Consider the following 26,438-nt stretch of genomic DNA (forward strand, 5'->3'; position numbering starts at 1 on the left):
AGTTTAATCCTAAAAGATTGCTTAGATTGTTGTTGCTCACTGGTTCTTTTTTCTTTTTGTCACTTAAACTTTGCTCAGTTGTAAAAGGCGTGGGAGTGAGAAAAAGATATCTGATTTAAACAGCAGCTGGAATACTATTTTCTGCTTGAGTCAATTTCTTTTAAATAAGGTCAAGGGTATCATTCACCAACATGGTGCCTTCCTGATGTTCTTGGACTACATCAGCCCAGCCACCATGGCCAAAGGTCAGGAACGATGACAGTTGGGAGTCCAGCTACATCTAGAGGGCACCATGTTGACTATCCTTGATTTGGAGTGAGAAGAACTGGGGGACGTTAAGAAGATATGATAGTTTGAGGAAGCATAAGTGAATGGTGTGGTTTCAGTTAAGGAAAAGGATATTTTTAGCGTTACCCTTGAAAAAAATTCCAGAGGATGGAAAGCACAAACACTCTCCTGCCACCATCATCCCAAGTCATAACTAGGACAGATAAGTCGGGGCCAGAATAGCCTAGGAACACTCAACATTGAGTTGCCTTTGAATGTTTTAAACACAACCAATGTCTTTCTTGGAATGCACTATGTGTGGGGCAGGCAGTGGAAGCAACATAGAGGCAGGGGCAGAACTCAGTGGCCTGCCTTTCAGTGAAGATTTGTGGGGTGGCAGGTCAGACTGATCTCTGAGGATGGGGATAGCTCAGGGCCAGTGAATAGGGGATTACTACTAGTAGTAAGCTAGTCTGCAAAACGAGGATTCATTAGGAGCTGGGCTCCTTGTCATATGATATCTGTGACAGGAGACACTGTAGTATAGCTAATTTTTGTGCCACTTGGGTAAAGTTAGAAGCCCTGACCCACACATGGTGGGATCCTGTGCCCCTTCTACTTCCCATGTCATTGTTGCTTCCTGTTGGGAACCAGGTTGAAGCTGTTACAAGGAGGAGCAGTGGTTCCTCTGCAGGGCCCAGAGCTTCTGATATTATCCAAGCAGTAAGTGGTACTGGAGCGGGGAGGGGCTAGAGGTTTTTCAGACAAATAGCTTGCATCCCCTCTTCCCACCCACTCCCATTACCTCAGGTTACTTGAAGGAAATACATTCTTTGCATACAAAGTGTACCTGAATCATCAATTGGACATTTTAAAAATAAGGCTGCAAACCAAAAGATGCTAACTTGAAAGTCAACTCCCATAAAAATCAATACATTGGCTAAAATATATTGAGGATGGGTTTGTTAATGTGAAATATATGAGAATTGTTCTCTTTCAGAAATTTAACATCTAGTAGAAAGCTTGTTCTTCCTTCCTGAACCCACTTTGCCCTTTTTGTCCCTCTTCCTCCCCAAAATCTTACTTTATGGCGCCTCTGCTTCCGAGTTGTGCAGAATGGAGCTGTATGGCAGTAGTTCTTATGCTACAAATATATAGTGAGAATACCCCTTAATGAAGCCTAGACTGCTGCAGCATGAGTATTTGGCCAGTTTGATTTAAGTTTGTATGAAGGAGAGGGGGGACCTTCTTCAATCTACCCTTTCCTGCCTTGACACCCCTGGCTCAGTTCCCCTTCCAATCGTTGTTTGAATAGCTTGAATACCTCTCAAGTCCAGCCCTCCTTTTGAAGTAGGAACTAAGCACAGCTTGCTGCAAAGCAAAACATGGTTTTCCTTGGCTTGATTTCCCTTCCACCTTTTTAAAGGATAATCTGATCTGCTGGGACTTTCCCCAGGTCTGTGTGCAAATTAGCATCTGCTTCAGTTTGATTTTGAAGATGACGTGGTGGAAAGAGACTGATTGACAAGTAGCTTTCTTTAAAGAAACTGTGATTGGTGAAGATAACACTGTTTTGCAAACAGTAACATTGGCTGCTTTTGACATTACAGCCATTTTAATACGTAGTAAGATCTTCTGTCTGTTTGCTTTAGTGTTAAAGACCGATTTTCTTTGTTCAGTCTGCCTGTCTGTACTCCCGTCCAGCGTGCAAGGAGTTAACTCCAGCTCAGTGAGTGCTGTGCTCTCAGCTGCTGTTGTGCTAGAGAGAAGGACCAGTCCAGACACTGGCTGCTGGTGTTGCTGGGGGGAACAGAATCAGTGACGGCACTAGTCGTAGCATCAGCTGGCTCTTTGCGCACATCAGCAGGCAATGGTTAAGGGGAAAGAAAACTGAAAGCCTTTAGATGCAAAAGTGTTGCTGGCCGGCAACAGCAGCATCCATGGACCAGGTTGTTCTCCTGCAACATCCTGGCATGCTGAACTTGGTTAATATTCTTTTGACCTTCTTCCTGTTTGAATCAGATTGAGTGATGAGCTACCAGTGAACAATGCAGAGAGTTGGGCTTGGAACCTGAAACAGTGAGTTGGGGTCAAGAAGAGGTTGACTGTGGGCCATAAACGGCATTCTGGAGCTAGCTATTCTTCAGCTACAATCTTCAGGGCATCTGTTTCTTTGTTTCTAACAACAGCGCAGGTGAGATTACATGCAACAGTGGGGGAATCTAAAGTGCAGGGTTTCTTGTTTTTTAGGAAACTCTTTAAAGAACACAAAGGTCAGGGAACATAACCATTGAAAGCTTTATGGCACTTTGAAACATAGTGCCTCCATTTTGCCAGGATTCAAGCTTGGCTTATTTTCCTTCATCCTTCCCACCACTATGTCAAGGCACCTGTCCAGGATCTACACAGTCTCTCCTGATTTGGATGTTATGGAGAAGTAGAGCTGAGAGACATCAGCATGCTGATGACACCTTGCCCCCAAACTCCTAATGACCTCTCCCAGCAGCTTTACAGAGCTATTCAGTAGCACTGGGAAAAGGATAATACCCTGCAAAACTTCATAGCATTCAGTCCCTAGGGGGCCAAGTGGTACTCACTGTGTGACTCAGTATACCAGTATATCCCCTCTTCACATTTTACATAGCAATAGTCAGATCCACCCCACCCTTGCAAATAGTGCTGTTCCATGCCTGCGTTACTAATGGAAGGACCTCTACGACAATAAGCAGGGTGATGGCAAAGATGATCTTGCCCTTGTTTCAGGTCTTTGATCCAGACTTCTTCCATCTTCAGCAAAAGCACCAACGCTTCATTACTAGCTGACCTATCTAATTAAGAGGCCTTTGGCTGATAATCTTTTGTTTCCACTAGTAAAACTTATGTTCCTTGTTACAAGGGGCTGATAAAGAATTTACAACAGTGTAATAAAACTTTAAAATGACAAGTCAGAATAATGTTGGTTATAGACAAATGTGGGTGAGTTTTGCACCGGTTATTCATAATAACATTTTTGGTAAAGGAAATGTTCATTTCCTGATGTCTGAATAGTTCTAAAATGTAGAATTGATAAGGTTGAATATTCCTCAATACAACTTGTGCCCCATCTGCCTCTTGCCTTTTCCTGATAATGTGTACCTGCTATCTGTGTTGTTGTTTTCTCAGTTCACAGACCATTGAGCCAGCCTCAAGATACATACTCCGTTAAGCAATTTTGGCCTTTTCTTTCCTGTAAAAAAGAAACATTTTTTGAATGTGGGATCATGTTCTAGGGTGCAAATGTTAGACAATGCATGTTCTACTACTTACTGTCACTGTCTCTGTACTGGAGAAAACCAAAAAGTTTATATATAATTGCACCTAGACCTTTTTTGTTTTTGCATGTCCATAATTTCCATTTCAGTGGAAATTGGTTCAGAGTAAGCAAACTTGGTATCTTGATCCTTGAACTCCAGCCCTAACCTCCTTTGTTTGAAAGTACATTGCCTTGAAATAAATAAAGCAGGCAATAAGCTGAGTTCTCATGTATTTGACACTGCCAGTGCTACTGTGTTGCATTGCTGATGTTTAATTACTTTTGCCCATAAAAAGGTTAATTAGTTCCAATGCTTCTGTATATTCAGGAGTTACAGCATTGGCTAAAACTATGTTTGTGTTGTTTTGCAGGGAGACTTAGAAAACAAACCAGTAAATGGCTGCAGACCAGAGCTCATGGAATGTGTTGCCTATGGCCATGGCGAAAAACACAAGGTGAAACCAAACCATTCATTGTCCTGGGAAAATGTACAGGCAAATGAAAAGGGAAGTATGACTGGCTTAGAAACTGAAAAGTGGACACAGAATGAGAAGCCATCGCTTAGCGTCCATGTGAATGGTGACCTCTGTAGACCTGGAACAAGGAACGAGAACTCAAAACATTTTGAAAAAGATTCAAAAGCCGTTTATTCTTCCAATGTGTTAGATGAGCCCAAAAAATTGCTTGTACAAACAGTTAGAAATGGTATTAAAAGCATACCTTGTTCACCAGCAGAATGTGACGTGTTGCTGGAAAAAACAAGCGTCAGTGCAAGTGCAGATCTGGCGAACAACTGCCAAGAAAACAATTCTGTTGCCTCTTTGGATAGTGCTGCTCAGCTGAACAATCTCAGCACTTTGACAATAGGAACGTGTGGTGCTCTTCCAGAAAAGAAGGATCACGTTCTAGAGCAACAAACAGAAAACTCTAATGCCATTCAGGAAACTGAGAACTCACTTTTACAAACCATTTCACTTTTAGATCTGCAGGCTAAGCCATCTTGTACTCCTGTGCTTGAAAAAGATGGCATTATTTATGATGGTGCTTCAAATATACCAAGCAAAGATTCACATCCTGAAAATTTGTCACTTCAGTCAACTTTTTTATCTCTGATTAAAAACCGAAATTTAACTGTAGAACAGGTTGTAGCTATTGAGGCATTAACACGTTTATCAGAAGTCCCTTCAGGAGCTACTTTACCAGCTAAACCAGAAAGAGTTCAGTGCGTAGAACAGCAAAGTTCACATTCACTTAACAATTACAAAAAGGATAATCCATGTTTCTTGACATCATCTGCATTGAAAGTAATCAAAGGGAGTTGTTCACAAAAAGACCAGCAGCTCTTTTCTCACGCTCCTTCACAGAGAAGACTCCTTCCTAAGAGTTCCTTAACATCATCTGCATTGATAGCAATCAAAGGGACTTGCCCACAGAAAGACCAGCAGCTTTCTTCTCATGTCCCTTCGCAGAGAAGACTCCTTCCAAAGAGTTTGCTTTACAATGGTCAAGGTGCTAATTCTGAATTCCCCAATAAAACTCCAAGTCCATCTAGCTTATTGCGTAGATTACATTTCTCCCCACGAGATACCAAGTCTTTATCTGCATTAGTATCTGGTGGAACTTCAGGTCATACCACCAAGAAACATTCTTTTTATCATAAAGCTGTCATTGGGCCATGTTCCAAAAACTCAAGTACTATCAAACAGCGGAGGAGCAGAGTGGAGATGCTTGGGAAATGGGAGGGAAAGGCTCTTCACGGCCCAAATTCAAAAAGTAATTCTGGATTTAGGGAAAGTATTCATAGCCAGGATGAGGAAGAGGTAGCCACCCAATTAACTCAACTTGCAGCAATAATTGAATCAAACAAAACAAGCCCAGAGCAGAAGACATCCCTTCTCAGTCGAGTACCACCTGATATGCAACCAAAGCATAAACAGGACCAGTGCCTATTGCAGAAGAAACAATCTGTATTCGTAAGGAACAATTATAGTCCATTGTTAGTCAAGCAAAGGCAACCAACAAGGAAAAATGATAAATCAGTACCGAGGGCAAAAAGATTGAAAAAGAAGCCTCAGGTAATGCCTGACCCACAAAATCAGCTACTGCAAGAATGTCAGCTTAGTGAATTACAGGACATACCAAGAAAGCCTTCCAAACTACGCAAGGTTGGTCGAAACGTGTCGCAGGATTCAAAACTAACTGCTTTGGGGAAAAAATCTTCCAAAACCAAAGTGCAAAAGGCACGGAATCGTAGTGCTTTGCCATCACAACAAAAACCAGCTGCATTATTTCTTCCCAAAACTCAAATAATATTCCATAGGCCTTTACCTGCCTCAACACAAGACAAAATGAAAAGCAAGCTGTTTGGCTGTGAAATGGTGCCTGAGCACATCAAAACTATTGGCTCCAATGATGCACAGGGCACCAGTCCTCCAAGTGGTGCCCCAGTTGCTCTGCACCATAGTGGCTTACTCTCCAATAGTCTTCTGACTGTTCCTCACTTAGAAGCAACATCCTGTTTGAATCAAGGTAGTGAAAACGTATCGATGTTTACAGAAAAGGTGAAGAATTCTCAGGTACAGCAAACAATGAATATCACTCAGATGCATCTTTTGCCTCAGATCTTTAGTCAAAGAGCAGGTGAGATGTGCAAGGAAAACCAAACAAAACTTGAGCAGGATGCTGTGGAGCAACAAATGGGTCAGAAATTGCAAACCCTGTCCATTAACTGTGGCTTAGACTCTCCAGGGGAAACCAGGGAGGCTCTCAAGAAAGCAGTGTGTGCAAGTGAAGTTGCAGTTTCGACATCAGGAAGCTTGGAGACTGAGGACACACACAGAACAGGGATCTTCGGATGTTCTCCAACAAAGAATACACTCAGTAGTTTTCTTGAATCTCCTATGAAGTTCTTGGACACCCCTACAAAGAACCTAATTGATACACCTACAAAGAAAGGACAGACTGATTTTCCAATTTGTGATTGTGTTGGTAAGTGTCATTCAGTTCATTTTTGTATGGACTTCTGACATCTGTTTTCCCACTGAGGATCACTGAAGATGTTTTGGGTTGTATTCAAAGTAGCTCTAAAGCAGTCATTCCATCAGTGCAAGGATTTCTTGTTGCACAACAGAACAATCTCCCTCTATCCTCCCGCACACCCCCTAAATCAGAAGGGTTCCCCCAACCCTCCAGAGCATATTTTGGAACAGTGCATATCGGAAGAGGGAGAAACCCCGTTGCGCTAGTGCTAACTCTAGCACTGGTGCAAAAAGTTAGTTGAATACCATCCTTTACCTTGCAAACATTGCCTCCTACCTACCCTGAAGTCAGTCTCAAGAGCCTCCACCATATAGGTGAGAAGATGCCTCTACATCACTCCATATTCCATGCAGGTAACTGGTTGGTTACCTGGATGCTGGATTTTTCTTACTATTAAATCTAGTGAGCTTTGAGCTCATTGGCTTGCTCTGACTTGCCACAGAAGGGGAAGAATTTGTAGCTACCTAAAACTTTGAATTGCAAATACTACTTCAGCCTTGTAGTGGAGAGAAATACTGACTTCCTTTTTCTTCTACAGTTAACAGGGAGGAAAATTATTTGTTTTGTTTTTTGAGTATTTTATAGAATAGTGACTAACAACCTTTTTAGATATGGGAGGGAGGTTATTTTACCATCAATCCCAAGAGTTTCTAACTGGTCTCTTGTGTCATTTCACTGGGCTCCAGTGTGTCTTTGGAAAATGTGGTGTAATATTCTATGGTATGTATATGTGCATTCAGGTCTTGTTGTTAGATATCTAAAAGGGAATTAAGAAAGTTATTATTAATGAGCCAGTTAATAATAATAAACTTCAATCTAGTAAAGGCCCCATTGGAAATCCACCAAATCTTTTTACTTCACCCTGGAGCGTATGACATCTTTAATTAATTTTTTTACTGTATATGCTAACCTTTCTCCTTCTCTTAAAAAAAAAACTTTATGTGTGTGTTTACATGTGTGTCTGTACATGCAATAACTTTAACAACTATTTTAACTTTCTGTAGAACAAATTATAGAGAAGGATGAAGGGCCATATTATACACACCTTGGAACAGGACCAAGTGTTGCTGCAGTTAGGGAAATAATGGAGGACAGGTGAGAAAATAAATGTCAATGAGTAAAAATTGATTAAATATATGCATGAAGCAAAAATGTATATTGCAGCATATATATATATATATAATGGTGATAGTATGAGTGGTGTATAACTTATTTTTTTCTGGTTTCAGTCATCCATGGCCTCCCTGTTTGATTATGCTAGGTCTGAACTACACACACTATCTGCATATGAGCTACAGTAACTAGAATACTACTTCTTTCCAAGTGCTGAATATGCCCTTAGGAAAGGGGTTGAATATTCTCAACTGCTGTTGCTGTAATGGCATTTGGTGTTGGGAATTGGACAGCAAGTGGGTATATTTTACATGGTGTGCTGGGATCTGGAAGAATCATCTCTTCCTTATTGGTTCCTTAGGACTGTATCCAAGACAGAAGGGCAGACACAAGAGTCAAAGAAAGGGCAATGTGGAGTACTGGGCTAGAGACCAGTTAGAGCTTGAAGGAAATTCAGGTACCAGCCTGACAAGAAGAGAGGTTGAGTGATTTCCTGAATGCGTATTGCAAAATGCATGCTTCCCCGTTCAGACCCAAATCACATTGGCTGTTACTTGGCATCAGACACAATCCAGGGTCCTCATTTAGGTATGCCTAAGGAATTGTGCATGCCCATATGTTCTGATTTTTTTCTATTACAGTAGGGCCCTGCTTACCGGCGTTCTGTTTTGCGGCGTTCCGCTCATGCGGCGGCTTTCAATTCGGGGAAATTCCCCGTTTTAAAGCCAATTTTGCGCTTTTATGGCGTTTTGCATCATTTTCACACAACGCGGCCCATCATAGTCAATGGGTTCCACTTTACAGCGATTTCTGCTTTATGGCTGGGGCCTGGCCCCTAACCCACCGTATTAGCGGGGCCCTACTGTAATACGTTTCTTTGAAGTGCAGCCTCCTGTGCTGCATCACAGTATGTTTTCAGTATACTCCAGATGCTGTTGTCACTTTGAAAAACCTACACATTTATTACAACATCAGCTTTCATGGACTCATCAGATGCATTTACTAAGTGGACTCTAGTCCATGAAAGTGTGTGTTATTATAAATTTGGAATAAATAAAGTCTTGGTTTTTCCTATTCTATTTCCTATTGCTGCCAGAGCTCTCTCTTTGGTTAGGTTAAAGATTTGGTGCAAAAGGTGCCACAATTAACTGGAAAATAAACCTTAAATGTTTGAAACTGTATTTTTCATTCAAGTACTTACTCAAATAGCAAATTGGGGACAAGACCATTCAATCATGGAAGAAGCATGTTCTCTCTCTCTCTCTCTGGAGGGAATGCCTCTTAACAGTACCTGCTATATAATATGCATATAATCTTTAATAAAACCATTGTTGTATTAATAATTGATGCAGATTTAATCGGTTGATTTACAATTCATAAGATCAGCTAAGATAACTGGTGGCAGTCCTCGTTTTTGTAGCAATTGTTGAATAGGGCAGGTTCAAGAAAGAACTGAATTAAGAGAACAAGATAGGAATGCTTTGAAGGTTCACTAAAGTCCTACAGCAAGAACAGGGGGTGCTAGCAGTTTAAGGATACAATTAAGAGCTTTATATACCAATAGTAACAAATAGAACTCAGTCCAGTAGCAAACTAGCAGCCAGTGCAGTTCTTTGAGCACAGGTGTAATATGCTGACAGACTCTCACTCCTGTCATCAATTGTGCTGCAGCATTCTGCACTAACTGTTATTTCCAGACCAAGCACAAGGGAAGCCCCATGTATAATGCATGGTAGTAGTCCAGTCTTGAGGTTACCAGTGCCTGAACCACTGTTCCAGTCTATGAATGGTCGCACGTCTTACCAGCTGAAGCCTGTCAAAGGTACTCCTAGCCACGGATCCAGCTGAGTCCTGGAGCGCCCCAAGGCTGTCCATACTTCAGTGTACTTTATTATGGCATGTAGAAATGTATGTCTGGTGACAGCCTCACTAGTCTCAAACTATGTTCCTCTGGAGATTAACCAAAACCAAAGCCTGAAAATCTGTTTGGAGGCACTGTTATACCTTCCTGGTTTTGCTGGCTTGGTGATGGGGATTAATGTAGGTGGGGCTTAGAGTTTTAACACCTAGCCAAATTAAAACTTTTTTAAAAAATAATTTTTCATGGTGTTGTTGTTTGGGATTCAGTGGACTGAAGATCAAAATAAATAACAAACACTAAGAGTGTCTATTCTGCATCCATATTTTATATTTGTATTACATATTTAAAACAGTATATTGCTTCTAGTAATTTCTTAGGGTCATGATGGTTTTCATAGTAGATTCTGGTATTGCTACCTCAGTTGTTAACCAAATTAATTACTAAGATATTTCCTAATCCATACTCCTTTCCATATATTTCCTTTCTACAGGTATGGAGCAAAAGGAAGTGCTGTAAGAATAGAGATAGTGGTGTATACAGGCAGAGAAGGAAAAAGTTCCCAGGGGTGTCCAATTGCCAAGTGGGTAAGTTTTTATTTTATAGTAACATATCTTTATTGCATGCTTCAATTTTAGTTTCTTATTGCACTAAAGGTGCTTAAGGTTTATCAAGGGTTTCTCTTTAGTGCTCAAAGCATTACTTGTTTGTTTATTAAAAAAAAATATTCCACTGTTTGAATCAAAAAGGCTCCACAGTGTGACAAACAGTCAAATCAAAACCATATTAAAACATAATGTAAAATGTAATACACGTACCTGTCAGTCAAGAATGAAATAATGAAATTAAATTCAGCAGCTGTAAGCGAAACAAAAGCCAGAAAGAAAAAACTCAAGAGCAGCTCAGAGGATCATCCATAGACAGAAATCACTTCAGTGGACACCAGTGGTGGCTGGTGTCCATTGGGACTGGTAAAGCAGAAGGTAGAGAGGCCAACAGTAGGTGAAGCCAGAGCCATTGATGGGCAGAGCCAACTAATTCTAGTTTTGTCCCCATGCTTTTCCCTGCGGCAACACAGCAACTGAGGAGGAGGGAGCTGACAACCAGTGTTGCATCCTCTGGGCAGGTTGTAGAACGAAGGCAGGCAAGTGAGGGAAGACTGAGTTTGGTGGGTCAGTATCCTGTTCACCCTCATAGACTAACCTTGACTGCAAAACTCTGAGAACTCCAAGACCTTTCTGAAAGATTATCTTTTACCTGGTATTGAAATGTCAGAATGGATGAGAAAGAATAAATTCCCCTTAGGAGGGAGTTCCAAAGCCTTGGTGCCACTGTTGGAAAAACATCGTGCCTGGCCCTCTTGGTGACAACTGCCACCTGGATATCCACAAACAGCATCAGATCAAAGAGTACACCCAAATGGCAAACCTGAATCTTACTGGAGAATGGAACCTCATTTGAAGTAGGCTGTATATCTACCATAGAAATAGTGAACCAGCCAACAGTGGCATTCAAACAACCCTTCAAACCATGGTTTGGAGGATTGTGAACAAGTCATTAACTTACCATGATTTACCTGCTGCGGCTTCCCTCCTATTCTTGTTTGGAGGTCTTAATTCATGACTTTCCTGTTTTAATTAAACCATAACATGTTGTGATATCCAAACCAGCAAATTATGATTTCGGAGATCCCTCCAAAAACATAACTGCAAGCAGGAAGTCATGAAGTGAGCATCAACAGGAAGGGAAGGGGTGTGGGAAGCGTTCAGGCCTGTGGTTCATTCACTATCCTCCAAATCATAGCGCATATATCTTACCTGAGTCAAGTTTCAACTTGTTTACCCTTATCCTGTACCATACTAAGGACTTCTACTGCCAGTCTGGACGTATAGGCCCCATCTGCACTATACATTTAAAGCAGTGTCATACCACTTTAAACAGTCATGGCTTCCTCCAAAGAATCCTGGCAACTGCAGTTTGTTTGTTTTTTTTATAATAATTTTTTTATTATTAAAATTTTTATAAAACAAATACAAATACAACAAAAACAATACAACAGAAAAGAAAAAAAATAAAAAGAAAAAACTTGACTTCCGATTTGTTACAGATCAGCTATAAGTATATAATATATATCAAACCTGTCTCCTAAAACATACGAAATTCACTTTTTTCCAAAGTCTATCTTAATTAATCGTCAAATCCCATTATCATCATTTCATTTTTTTCTTTCAACAAAAAGTCCAAAAGAGGCTTCCATTCCTTAAGAAATGTATCTGTCGTTTTTTCTCTAATAAGACATGTCAATTTGTCCATCTCAACTAAGTCCATTAATTTCAATAGCCATTCTTCCATTGTTGTTATCGATTCCATTTTCCACTTTTGTGCATATAGTAATCTTGCTGCCGTGATCATATATAATATTATTCTTCCATATTTCTTTTCCTTTTGTTTATCCATAAAACCCAATAAAAAAAAAATTCTGGTTTTGACTGAATATTTATCTTTAAGATTTTTTGCATCATCCTACCTATCTGTGCCCAAAATGTTTTTGCCTGTTTACACAACCACCACATATGATAAAAAGATCCTTCTTGTTGTTTACATTTCCAACATACATTAGAAACATTACTATACATTTTTGACAACTTTTCTGAGTCATATACCAACGATACATCATTTTATAAAAATTTTCTTTAAGATTATAGCATAATGTAAATTTCAAACCTTTTTTCCACATATTTTCCCATTGATCCATTTGTATATTATAACCAAAATTTTTTGCCCACTTAACCATACACTCTTTTACTTGTTCTTCTTCCATGTCCATTTTCAATAAAAATTTATACATTTTTGCAATTATACATTCATCATTTGTACACAAACCTATTTCAAAATCAGATTTATTTATTTCAAACCCATACATTTTCTTGTCCATTTTAAATATTTCTAACAATTGTAAATAGGCAAACCATTCTGAACTATATCCTTCTTTTATTAGTTGTTCTCTCTCTTTCATTATATATTCACCATGCACATTTTCTAATAGTTCTTGGTAAGTTAACCATTTCTCTTTTCCAGCCATTTCTCTTCTATAAAATGCTTCTTGACTTGAAACACATAGTGGTATTTTCGAAAAAAACCTTGTTTTGTATTTATTCCATATATTCAACAAAGGACATCTTATAAAATGATTATTGAAATCCACATTAACTTTTACTTTATCATACCATAGATATCCATGCCATCCCCACTTCAGGTTGTGACCCTCCAAATCCAATAATCTTTTATTCCTCAATAGAATCCATTCCTTTATCCAGACTAAGCAACAAGCAGCAAAATAAAGTCTCAAATTTGGGAATCCCAGCCCTCCTCTTTCTTTGGCATCTTGTAATAATTTAAATTTAACTCTTGGTTTTTTCCCCTGCCAAACAAATTTATAAATATCTTTTTGCCGTTGTTTGAAAGGTAGATCAGAGGATATGACAGGTATTGTTTGAAATAGAAACATCATTCTCGGCAATACATTCATTTTTATTACAGATATTCTACCCGTTAATGACAACTGTAATTTATCCCATTTTAACAAATCTTTCTTAATCTCTGTCCATAGTTTTTCATAATTATTATGAAACAACTTTGAATTTTTATTTGTCATAATGATACCTAAATATTTCACCTTTTCTTCTATTTTAAAATCTATCTTCTCCATTAACTCGTTTTGATCTCTTAAAGATAAATTTTTCACCAACATCTTCGTTTTTTGATTATTGATCTTAAATCCTGCTAATGGTCCAAATTCTTCTAATTTATCCATCAATACTTTGAGTCCTTCCGAGGGATTTTCTAATACAATTATCAAGTCATCAGCAAATGCTCTCAATTTATATTCCTCTTTTTTTATCTTTATTCCCGAAATCCTTTTGTCTTGCCTTATGTCTCTAAGCAGCACTTCTAAAACCAGAATAAATAGAAGGGGGGACAATGGACATCCCTGTCTTGTACCCTTTTGTATTTCACATGAGTCCGTTAAATCCCCATTGACAATTATCTGTGCCTTCTGTGATGTATAAATCGATCTGATCCATTTTATAAAATTATCTCCAAAGTCCATTTGCTCTAGAACCTTAAACATAAATTTCCAATTCAAATTATCAAATGCTTTCTCAGCATCCAAGAAAATCAAAGCAGCTTGTATGTCATTTCGTTGTTCTAGATATTCCAACACATTCAAAACATTCCAGACGTTATCACGTAATTGTCTTTTAGGTAAAAACCCCGCTTGATCTTCCTGAATAAATTGTTGCAATATTATTTTCATTCTTTCAGTCAAAATCATTGTAAAAATTTTATAGTCATTATTCAATAAAGATATTGGCCGATAATTTTTTGTTTTGGTTAAATCCTGCTCCTCTTTAGGTATTAATGTTATATTGGCATTTTTCCAACTATCCGGTATCTTCCCCTCTTGTAAAATAGAATTCATTGTATACTGTAAAGGTAGTAAAAGTTCCTCCTCCAAGCATTTGTAATACATTGCTGATAGACTATCCAGTCCTGGCGCCTTTCCTAATTTAATTTTACTTATAGCCTCAGATATTTCTCTTGACGTAATAGGACCATTAATAGCTTGTCTCTGAAGATCTGTAATTTTAGGCAAATTCTGTTTGGATATATACTGAGGGAATTTCCTGACACTTGTACAAAGTTGAATAATATTGATGGAAAACCCTTTGGATTTTTAAATTATCTGTCAACATCTCATCTCCTTCTTGTATCTTTAAAATAAGATTTTTTTGTCGTTCTTTTCTTAATTTATATGCTAGCAATTTCCCCGGTTTATTTGCAAATTCAAAAGTCCTTTGTTTAGCAAAATTTAATTTCCTTTCAATTTCTCTGTCAACATTGACACTTGTTTCTGTAACATTTTAATTTGATTTACAGTAGAGGCTTTAGTTGGATTCTTTTTCAATTCTTCCTCTTTTTGTTTTATTTCTTCCAAGATTAATTGCATTTTCTGTTGTTTCTTCTTTTTTAATTCAGAATTACATTTAATAAAATATCCCCTCATAAATGCTTTACTTGTATCCCAAACAATATTTTCATCTGTTCCTTTATGTAAATTGTGTTCAAAAAACTCTTTTAATTTCTTCTTACATTCCTGCACCATTTTATCATTCTGTAATAAAGATTCATTTAGTCTCCATCTAAATCCAAAAAAAAATTTTTTTAAAGTCAATATCACTGGATTATGATCCGAAAAGGTTTTTGGTAACACATCCATCTTGGAAATATCTTTCACTAAATTTTTAGACATCCAAATCATATCAATCCTCAAAAATGTTTTATGTCTTTCTGAAAAGTAAGTAAATTCCTTTGCATTGTCATTTATATATCTCCAAGCATCCACCAATTCTAAATTTTCCATCAATTCGAAACAGATCTTCGGCAATTTGCCCTGTGTCTCTTTAATATTTTTCTCAGAAAGTCTATCCATTTTTGGTGAAATTACCCCATTCCAATCACCCATGACACACCGATTATCATATGCAAACTCTGATAATTTTTCCATAAGTCCAGTATAAAACCTTGTTTTATCTTCATTAGGAGCATAAATGCCCACTATCAAAATTTTTGTACCCTGAATGGTAATTTCAACTCCCACAAATCTGCCACTATCATCCAATAATATCAATTTAGGAGACAATTGTGAATTAATATAAAGAACCACACCATTTTTTTTTTGAATCCTGCCGAAATAAATTCTTCACCCAAATTTTTACAAATTAAATATTTAGAATCTTTCTTCTTAATATGAGTTTCTTGTAAACAAATTATATCCAATTTTAATTTTTTCAAATAATGAAATACTTTCTTTCTCTTCTGCGACGAATTAGCTCCATTTATATTCCAAGTTAGATATTTGTAATCCATTTTTAAGCATGTATTTTAGAAAAGTCTGTGCCTGTTGCTCCCTTTGATCCATCATCATCCTTTTCTTCCTCTACCTGTTTCTGTTGACTTTGTTTCCCAGGAATTATGTCCATGTCTTTGAGTTTATCTTCTTCCATGTCTTTTGAAGCTTTTCTCAAGAAATCCCTTGCTTTTTGAACTGTATTTAATCGATACTTCTGTTGTCTAAATGTAAAAATCACTCCCTCTGGAACATCCCATCTAAATTGAATTTTACATTGTTTAAGTTTTTCTGTGAAGAAAGCGTAATCTTTTCTCTTACGTAGAAGCCTAACAGGAATTTCCTTCATCACCTGTATTTCTTTACCGTCAATTTTGAAGACATTGTTAAAATGATGTTGCAAAACCATATCTCTGGTCCTCTTTTTTAAAAAATAAACAAGCACATCTCTTGGGATTTTTTTTATTGTTGCATATCTGGAATTAATTCTATAAACTTTATCTATTTCAAATTCCATCCGATCTTCGTTCCTGTCGAAGGATTTTGCCAAGGCATTAACAATTTTCTCTCTGATATCTTCACCTGTTTCCTCAGGGATTGCACGGAATCTCAAGCAATGTTCTTTATCTCTAAGTTCCATAACAGCAATATAATCCAAATTCTTTTCCAATTCCATATTTGTAATATCTATTCTATTCTCTAAGGTTTGCACCTTATCTTTAACATTTTTTACATCCTGTGTTAGTTGCCCAATGTTATTTTTAATCTCACCCACTTTTGTTTTAATATGATCTTGTAAATCTTTAAAATCCTTTTTCATATTGCAAAATTCATCTTTAAGTTGTTGTCTGTCCTGTTTCATCTCTTTTTTCAACTCTTGTTTAAAATCACTAAATCCCTCCATAATTTTCTGGAACATGTCCATCCCTTCCTGTGTATCAATTGAAACTCTTCGTTCCAAAACTTTGGCTGCTTTCCTAGTTGTCATTCTTGAAAAAAAAAAAACCCTTTCTATTATTAGCCAATGTAGAGGCAAACAGTTTCTTTTCTCCCAGCAACAAAAAAGTTAATATTCCAGGCCTGTTTAGCCAACACAGTTCTTATCTCCAGCACATTCAGGAATGTAAAACAAATCCAGTTCTCAACATCCAGCAGTTAGTAAGATACACGAACAGCAGATTCGTTCAAAAAAAAAAAAATTTAATCCAAAATAAAATAAAATAAAATAAAATAAAATATTCTCAGATATATTTCCTTCAAATAATCAAATCATCTTATCTAAGTTGCCTCTTATCCGTTTAATCTTTGTAATTCCAGCTTTAAGCCAGCTTTTTGTCATAAAAAATAAAGCAGGTTCTTTGAATTGCTCCCTTCTTCCTTAGCTTTGTATAATACGAAAAAAGTGTGACTCACCCAAGTTTCTGAATTGCCGATTCGTAAACAAGTCTCTTTTACGATAGTAATTTAAGTTAGTTGATAAGATTTAGACAGAAGGAGGCTAGCTCGTTAAAAACGTTTTTAAAAGAGAAAGAAAAAAACATCTCGCTTACTTTCAGCACAGCCTGTTGGAAATCCAGACTCAGTCTTCCGCTGCTAGAAATGCCTTATCTCAGGGGGATTCCTGATCAAATCTAGCAATCTACAGCTCGACAGAGTTCCGTGGGTAATCTCTTCGGTTCCCCTTTTATCTTGGAGAACATTTACGCCAGTCAAAAATTCCTCTTGACTGGCTTTTAACTGAAATAAGCTTCCTCTGAGATAGAGCTCACTCAGAGACGACCACTAGCCAGCACTCCTTCCGGGAAGTCCCCTGGCAACTGCAGTTTGTGAAGGATGCTGAGAGTGGTTTAACAGTCAATTCCTTTTCCCAGGAAACTCTGGAAATTGTAGCTCTGTGAGGGGAATAGGGGTCTTCTAACAACTCTCAGCATCCTTCACAAACTAGCCTTCCCAGGATTATTTGGGAGAATCATGGCTGTTTAAAGTGGTATGATACTATGTTAGCTATATAGTGCAGATGGAGCCATAAAGAGTGTGAGTTGGGTATCATCAGCATACTGATATCACTGCATGCCAAACCTCTGGATTGTAATCTGTACAGCAGTTCTGTGGCAGGGCACTATTATCCCTGCATTACAAATGAGGGGCCTGAGGCTGAAAGAGATTGGCTTGCCAAAGACCAAAACGGTAAGTTCATGATTGAGCTGGAATTTGAGCTGTAGCCGCCCCACATCATATGTTACACCAGCCATCTGTAAATTGCACCTGGTTCACAAAGGCATATTGAGTTTCTTTTAATAGTCCACTCCACTTTTTATTAATGGCTCATTCTGAAGATTATTGAATCCTTACGATGGGTTGGACCAACTACTGTGCGAACTACTCCAAGCTGTCCTAAACTATAGTGCTATGCTGCCTTCCTTGCTATTGTACTTGTAATATGCTGTGGTGCTCACTGCATACTTGTGGGTAGTGTTTTTTGGTGAACTCTAAAACAGTATAGGAACCAAGCATGCCAGAGTTTGCTCTGTGACTTAAATCTGGTGTCCATACAGTGGGTTGATTAGGAAAACAGAATATACGTTTGCTATTCTTCACTGATAAACAAGTTAACATCACAGCTGTTGGAATGAGTTGTTCTGCAGTGCTGTGCCCTTGTTTGTACCTGAACTGAAAACTGAGTTTTGAAACTGAAGCAGAGTAAAGTAAATGTCATTGGTCCCATTCCCTTATCAGTGCTCGCATGTAGGTATTTACGTAATTCATCCAAATTAATTTCTTACTAAGTTAACCTATGTTTCTGTTCTTGGAAAATTAAGAGCAAAGTGTGGTTTGTTCAATATCAGTTTATTGTACAAATAAGCACATAGGTTAAGAGTTATTTGCTCTGAGCCTCATCTTGCTTTTTGATACCAAAGTGAGTGCCTGTGTTTTCTTCTGTTTTTATTCACTGGCATTACCTGAGCCTATGCAGTCAGGATAACATAATGAAATGGTTTCTTTGGAGCAGATGTGTCTATAGGTTGGTGAACTCTAAATGCCATTTTCTGTGTTGTAAGAAAACTCACGTCATTTGCTATGACTTGAGTGTGGGCGTCAGATTTGTGCTAGGAAACAATTTAATATGAAAGAATAATGGCAAATTGTGTGTTTTGCCTTTAGAATAAACAGTGCTCATAGTTTTCAATATAAGAGTAAGACAACACTGAAGAAAATTCAGTTTTTAAGATTTGTTTAGAAAGCCCTTATTTATTTATTTATTTATTATGTATTTATTATTTGAAGTATTCATTAATTACCTAAGTTTCTAAGCAGTTTATATAAAAATTAAAAATCATACAATGGATAATATCAATTAAAATTAATAATAACAACAGAAAACTTCCTTAATATGCCTGCTGAAATATAAAAGTCTTTGTCAAGCACCTAAAGTTCAACGGGGGGGGGCTGTCTAACGTCAGTTGGCAGGGAGTTCCACAGAATCAGGCCCACAGTACTGAATATACAGCCTCTGGTGGATACGAGCCATGTATCTGAGCTGTCGGGGACCACTAACAGAGCTCCTTCAGATGATCTTGTTGATCAGGCAGGAATAGAAAGGATCAGGTTGCCTTTAAGGTATCCAGGACCTACGTTGTTAAGGTATTTGTAAATTAATTAAGAATCCTGAACCTGGCTTGGTAACTCAGGGGCAGCCAGTTTAAACCTCTAAGCATTGGTGTTATGTGCTGGCAGTCGTCTGTCCCCACCAACAGTCTAGTTGCTGCATTTTTCACCAGCTGGAGCTTCTGGACCACATAAAGCACATTGCAATAATCAAGTCTTGGGGTTATCAATGCAGGAACCACTGTGGCCAGACTATTCCTGTCCAAGAATGGCTGTAGTTGGCGTACCAGTCATAGTTGGTAAAAGGCACTCAAAGCCCCTAAGGTTACCTGTGCCTCAAATGACAAATCTGTAGTTTCAGAGATAGCTCAGCTCCATCCAGAACAGGCAAATGGCTATTCTCCTGGACACAGGAACCACTCACCCACCAACTGTGCCACCATCTCATGGGCACAAGCATTGTATCTGCTTTATTTCCAGTAACACGACATGTAAACTTTTGTTGCTAGTTGTGCTGTAAGCTTTAGGTTTGTTGACACTGGTTTTTTGCCAGAGTGGTAAAGCTGCCATTGTGCCTGTCTGGTTAAAGAATTTGTGGTTGTGCTCACTTGTATACACAGAGGTTAATCACAAAATGTGCACGATTTCTTACTGGATTAAGGTTGGACTCTGTAGACTCAGCTCCTTGCATAGCAGGAACAAGTGGCTGAGTAAAACTGACTGAGAAGCAGGGATGTGATAGGAGAGAGCTTTGCCCTTTTTGCCAAGTTGCATTATCAACAAGGTGGGGATGGAGCCAGGCCTTAACCATGGAAGCCTCTTTGCCTGCTTCATTTCCTCCCTCCCCATCCATCAAATGGACAGCCCAGCTGCTAGTTTTTTTAAAAAAAAACAAACATTACTATGTAGTTTCAGAGCCTCTGAAAGCAGTGGCACCATGTTTCATTTTTGAATTGAGTATGTTGTTGCTAAGATGTTTTTTCCTTCTGTTCTGTGTGTCCATATGTACATAGCATAACACCAAGGGTGTAGCGATGGGAAGGCAAGTGAGGGCATTGCTCCCCAAATGATAATTCTGCTCCCCCAAATGAAGTTTTCCTTCAGTCCCCAAATTTCTAGTATTTCAATAACTTAAAACTAAGTTGAGCGTTTAGAAATACAGTTTAGGCATCCAAAGAGAGGAGCAGGGCAAAGTTACCAAGGGAACATGAGCATAGGCTGCTTTCACATTGCACTTTATTGCGTTATTCTGATGATATCTTATGTGGTAATTTGTGCATTATATTTGACCTTGCACATGATGTACAAGCTAGTTCCAGAATTCTAGTGGAATATAGTGCAAGTTTAGGGCTAATTTCCATGATCAGTAATACCAGAAATAATCCGTTTGCAAGGCTGGGAATCCGGAAGATTGCAGGAGTTTTGCCCTAACTGCAGCCGCTCATGTGACAGGCATCCCAGCATGCAGTGCGTTCCTGCTGTTTAGGCACACACTTCTTTTTTTTTTGCCTGATGAAAATTGTACTGGTATTCCGGTGCAGACATGGGTAACAGCATTTCCTTCCTTCTTTTCCGTTACACCCCCCCCGTGTCCAGACACTAACTGAAGCAGTGAATTATGGGGGAACTACAGTGCACATGTGTTTTAATGGGTGAGGGACAAAAACAAGACATTGTTCATTGCTGCTATGTGAAAGACAGTTGCGTGAAATGGCAGTGTATTGGCTGAAAAAGCTACTGTTCCTTAACTCAACAGGTACTGCAGTGTGAAAGGAATTTTAGAAATTGGAACAGAAGAGAACATAAATCTTGATGGATGGGGGAGGGAGTTGGTAAACCTAAGGGTTTGCAATTGGAGGAAGGCGAGGCGGGAAGGATCATATTGTTATGCACTGCAGAGCATCTCCCCCATTATTGCCAATGTGATGATTTCCCCACTAAAAATCTAGTGTCTTTAGGCGCATTTCTGGCGGCAGATTTTCCTTTCGAATGCCTAGTGGGCAATCTAGTGGATGTCAAAGATTTTATGGTCAGAATCTGGTGGTTTTTACAAATACTTCAATTTCATTTCTCTCTCCGCTGCCCCCGGCTATTATGTATTTCATGAAACTGTCTAGCCAAAAAATTCTACTTTCGGACATTTTCTTGTATTTTTCATTGTTTGCATTTCTGTTCCTATGTACGCTCCCTGAAGTACTACTTGACTATTGTTTCATTTCTGCTGTAAGCCATGGCAAGTTGGCTATACCTTTGATCGAAAGGATACCAGAGTAATTTACCTAACATGACATAATGGGCCAATGACAGAGAGAAGGATTTTTAAGTCAAGTCTCTAGATCCTCTGGTGTGCTTGTTTTTTTAAAATGATAAAGGCAAGGAGGTTCTTGCCAATTGGCTGACTGAGAAGGAAAAAGTGCAGGCAATATTCTACACAAGCAACATGTGATATGCAGCCTAAGCACCACCAAAGGAGACATAATGATTAGGAACTACAAGCCTCAGAAATAAATGGCCTGAGCATGCACAGATTGCACTTTCCTCACCAATGAGGAATCTCTGTTTGTATTTAATAACGTGATTCCACAATGTGTATCCTTTGTATCAACATTACTTCTTAAAATCGTCACAGGAAGAGCCTGCTGGATCAGGCAAAGGTCCACCTAGTCCAGCATCCTGTTATCAGAGTAGCCAAGCAAACGCACACACACAGCACTTTTTAAACCTAAAAACACCCAGGAATGTAAAACCTCCATACTTCTCTCAGATCTAAAAGACACACACACATATTTATATCTGCAGTTCCAAACTTAAATAAAACATAACGGTGGTTGCTAGTACTTTTAAATTCTATTATCCACCTTGTTAAGCAATTCCTCATAACAGTGTTACGCAAAAATGTTATCAAACATGGTGTTTAGTGGGTTAATGTCAGGTTTTGGTGGATTTGGGGTCTGGGTCTGGTGGGGGAAAAATATTCTTGGCAACACTGATCTCCCCCTCCCCTGTAATGCTCAGACAGCCTCTGTAGGTGGTGGGTGCTTTTAGTGCATCTGGTGGGAGTGCCTAGGCTTTTGGACCTAGCCCTAGACAGTGCAGCAGCCTAGCCTAGTCCAGGGCAGACCAGAGAAGAAGCAGAGAGGTGAGTGAGCTGGCTCTCCAAGGCCCAGGAAGCCTAATGAGACTTTACTAACTTAGCTCAGGTAGGGTTACCAACTATACTCTTTTAAGAGTACATGTACTCTTTTTGAGATGGTGCAACAGCATACTCTTACTTTTCACTTATTGAAGCCAAATATACTCTTTTTGAAATGACAAAATGATGGTAACCCTAATGCCCAGACAGTGGGAAGCTGGAATATTTTGTGTGTGCATGTATGGGGGACATTTTTTTCCTAGTTTGTTAAAAAAGTTGAAAAAGATACCATTTTAATCCAGTTCTATTTCAAAATGGTTTTGAAGAGTATAATGTGGCTAGAGCCTTAGTTGCAACAGTTTTAGACTTCTACCCAACTGTGCAAATCATTATAAATAATTCACCTTATTTAACTTTTCTCATGCGAACCTATGTACTACCAAAATAGGACGTGTGACATTTTCTGGTAGAGCCATCAGAAGCAGTGTAGCTGGCTGGCCCAGGGCCTTTCTGTAGAACAGAGATTGCGTGCTTGTACAGTTCATTCTAGCACCTGTAATTCAGAGGGATGTATAGGTTCCTATGTGACATGCTGTCAAGCGTTTCCTTATGAAAAGTGATGTTTATATGTATTAATTTAATTTTTAAAGTGAAACTTCTTTTAATTGCTTTCCTGGCACGGCAGTAGAGACCAGGGTAGTTAGTTCCGGGAAGTAGCTGTTTCAGGAGTGCTGAACTCACATTCATGATCTTACTGAAACATTGTACCTGTACAAGGAAGCCTTTCCACGCATGTACACTTTGTATACTTCAGAACTCACCTTTGGTGTATCTATAGCTATGTGTGAAAATTCATTCTCAACTTTGACATGTGTTGACACCATACAGGTGTTCAGTGCTTCATCGCAGAAAAACAAACTTAGTAATCTTGGCTTTTGAAAGCCACATATTTGAAGGAATTATCAAGTGAACAGTTCCTCTGCAAGTTTGCAGAGAAATCACAGCATATCAGACTTTATTAACGGTCCAGATCATTATGATAGGATGACTTACACAATATACATTTACTTCCTAGTCACTGTTACTTAGTTCACACAACTATTTTGCATGTTGAAAATATTGTATTTAAATTGATTTGCTTTTTTGTGAACTTCACAAGTCGTAGTTCCTAATTAAAATCCATAAATTGGGGGGGTTGTCATTACCTATGAAAACATTTTCCCCCCAGAAACCTCTTTTATAGTGACCAATGCCCGAACCCTTCTGCCCTTCCCATGAAAATTGTCTTGCTACACCCCCGCATAACATGCATACGAGAAACTCACATCTGCTCAATGTTCTTGGTTCTGCCGTTATAATATATGGGAATTCTACATGTGTTAAGTGGAATTTGTTTCTTTATTCTGTTAAACTCGATGCAGAATTTTTTAGTTATTATGTCTTCCTCTATTGATCGTGAGAGAAAGAGAGCAGTTTAGAACTTTTGGACATGCTGAATTTCCACTGTGTGTTTTTGACTGTGTCTGAATGCCAGAATACAAACTACAGCCCAAAGAATTAAAGAACCCTATTGCTTGCTCCATCAGCTCCTTGGTGTTATCTTCTCTGTAGAGGAAACCAAACTCAGCAAATCTGTTTTTCTGCTTCCACTTGCTTGAAGAACTGAGGGTCAAGGAAGTGGAAGGCAAGGGATGGCTGCATCTCCAAGGACTAGCTGCTTGCCAGCTTCCATTAGAGTTGTGGATCCCAACCTTTATAAGTACCGGACCCCCTTTGTAAGCTAAAAAAAATTGTGACCCCCCCCATGCTAATTGTAATTTTAGTCTCTCTTAATTGAAAAAGATTGGTGCGTGGCAAAACTACATCTCCAAATATCCCTTTCCATAAAAAGCTCCCTGCAGACAGGGAGGTGTTGCTTTTTTTTCTTAATGCAAAGATCCAATCAAATTGGTATCCCCCCACCTGTCTGAAGATGTACAGTCCTGTCTCCCAACACCAGTGGGTTGCCGTGTTGGACTAAGACCCAGGTTCAAATCCCCACTCAGCTATGAAGCCCACTGGGTGATCTTTGACCTGTCACAGTTTCTCAGTCTGACCTGCCTCATAGGGTTGGTGTAAGGATAAAATGGAAAGAGGTGGGGAACCATGTGCATCACTTTGAGCTCCTTGGAGGAAAGATGGAATATAATTGCAATAAATGGAAATGGACTGCCTTCAAGTTGATTCTGACTCATGGTGACCCTGTGAATAGGGTTTTCATGGTAAGTGGTAATCAGAGGGGGTTTACCATTGCCTTCATCTGAGGCTGAAAGGCAGTGACTGGTCCAGTGTCACCCAGTGAGCTTCATGGCTGTGTGGGGATTCGAACCCTGGTCTCCCAGGTCATAGTCCAACACCTTAACCACTACACCACACTGGCTCTCATAATTGAAATAATGATTAAATAAATAAATTTCTGCTGCAGTGCCAGCACCCCAGCCTCAGCAAACCTGCTGAGCTTTTTTAAAAAAAAATATTTATGTATTTATTTATTTATTTCTCACCCTTCCTCCCAGTAGGAGCTCAGGGCGACAAACAAAAGCACTAAAAACACTTTAAAACATCATAAGAACAGACTTTAAATTATATTAAAACAGCTTTAAAAACATTTTTTTTAAAGTTTTTAAAACTTCTTTAAAAAATGTTTAAAAACATATTAAAAAGCAATTCCAACACAGAAACAGCCTGGGATAAGGTCTCTACTTAAAAGGCTTGCTGAAAGAGGAAGGTCTTCAGTAGGCGCTGAAAAGATAACATAGATGGTGCCTGTCTGATATTTAAGGGGAGAGAATTCCAAAGGGTAGGTGCCACAACACTAAAGGTCTGTTTCCTGTGTTGTGCGGAACAGACCTCCTGATAAGATGGTGTCTGCAGGAGGCCCTCACCTGCAGAGCACAGTGATCAACTGGGTATATAAGGGATAAGATGGTCTTTCCGGTATCCTGGTCCCAAGCTGTATAGGGCTTTGTACACCAAAACGAGTACCTTGAACTTAGCCCAGTAGCTAATAGGTAGCCTGTGCAATTCTTTCAGCAGTGGAGTGACAAGTTGGCGATACCCTGCCCCAGTGAGCAGTCTTGGTGCCGCATTTTGCACCAGCTGCAGCTTCCAGACCAACCTCAAAGGTAGCCCCACATAGAGCACATTACAGTAATCCAGCCTGAAGGTTACCAGTGCATGGACAACAGTGGTTAGGCTATCCTTGTCCAGAAACGGCCACAGCTGTCTTACTAGCTGAAGCTAATAAAAGTCACTCCTAGCCCCTGCGGTCACCTGGACCTCTAGCAACAAAGATGGATCCAGGAGCACCCCCAGGCTATGGACCTGCTCTTTCAGAGGGAGTACAACCCCGTCCAAAGCAGGCAACTGACCAATTATTTGAACTCGGGAACCACCAACCCACAGCATCTCCATCTTGCTAGGATTGAGAGTCAGTTTATTGGCCCTCATCCAGCCCACCACTGAGTCCAGGCACTGGTTCAGGACTTGCACGGCTTCTGCCATTTCAGATGTTAGAGAAATAGAGCTGAGTATCATCAGTGTACTGCTGACACCTTGCCCCAAATCCCCTCATGACTGCTCCCAAGGGCTTCATATAGATGTTAAACAGCATGGGGGACAAGATGGTACCCTGCGGCAACCCACAGCACAATTGCCAGGGGGCAGAAGGACAATCGCCCAATGCTATTCTCTGAGAATGACCCTGGAGATAGGATCTGAACCACTGTAAAACAGTACCTGCAGTACTCATCTCAGCAAGTTAGCCCAGGAGGATACCATGGTGAATGGTATCAAAAGCCGCCAAGCGATCAAGTAAGAGTAACAGGGTCGCAATCCCCCTGTCCTCCTCTCGATCAGCGTGACCAAGGCCCATTCAGTCCCATAACCAAGCCTGAACCCAGACTGGAATGGGTCAAGACTGGAACTTTCCCTAAAAAGGGGGTTATTTGCGACTGGGCGGTAGGTGTCGCAAACCACTGGGTCCAGGGTGGGCTTTTTCAGGAGCATTTGGATCACTGCCTCTTTCAGGGCCCCTGGAACCACTCCCTCCCACAACGATGCATTGACCACACGCTGGATCCACTTGGTCAACCCTCCTCAGCAAACTTTAATAAGCCAAGAAGGGCAAGGCTCGAGAGGACATATTGCTGGCTGCATTGTTGCAAGCACCTTGTCCATG

At 39.4% G+C, this 26,438-nt stretch overlaps 1 protein-coding gene across 3 annotated transcripts in view; it reads left to right on the plus strand.

Moving 5' to 3' along the window:
• TET1 (tet methylcytosine dioxygenase 1) overlaps positions 1–26,438 on the plus strand; it is a 138,202-nt gene that overhangs the window by 60,895 nt on the left and 50,869 nt on the right. For all 3 annotated transcript variants that reach the window (XR_009763942.1, XM_061635185.1, XM_061635186.1), the window contains 3 exons: positions 3,931–6,547; positions 7,603–7,693; positions 10,063–10,156. Coding sequence is in view for 2 of the 3 variants with exons in the window: in XM_061635185.1 (XP_061491169.1) it covers positions 3,931–6,547; positions 7,603–7,693; positions 10,063–10,156 (2,802 nt within the window). In the remaining variant the exon portion in view is untranslated. The remainder of the gene's footprint in view (positions 1–3,930; positions 6,548–7,602; positions 7,694–10,062; positions 10,157–26,438) is intronic.

The sequence above is a fragment of the Rhineura floridana genome, chromosome 7 (genome assembly GCF_030035675.1).
Source record: "Rhineura floridana isolate rRhiFlo1 chromosome 7, rRhiFlo1.hap2, whole genome shotgun sequence".
Taxonomy (NCBI): Eukaryota; Metazoa; Chordata; class Lepidosauria; order Squamata; family Rhineuridae; genus Rhineura; species Rhineura floridana.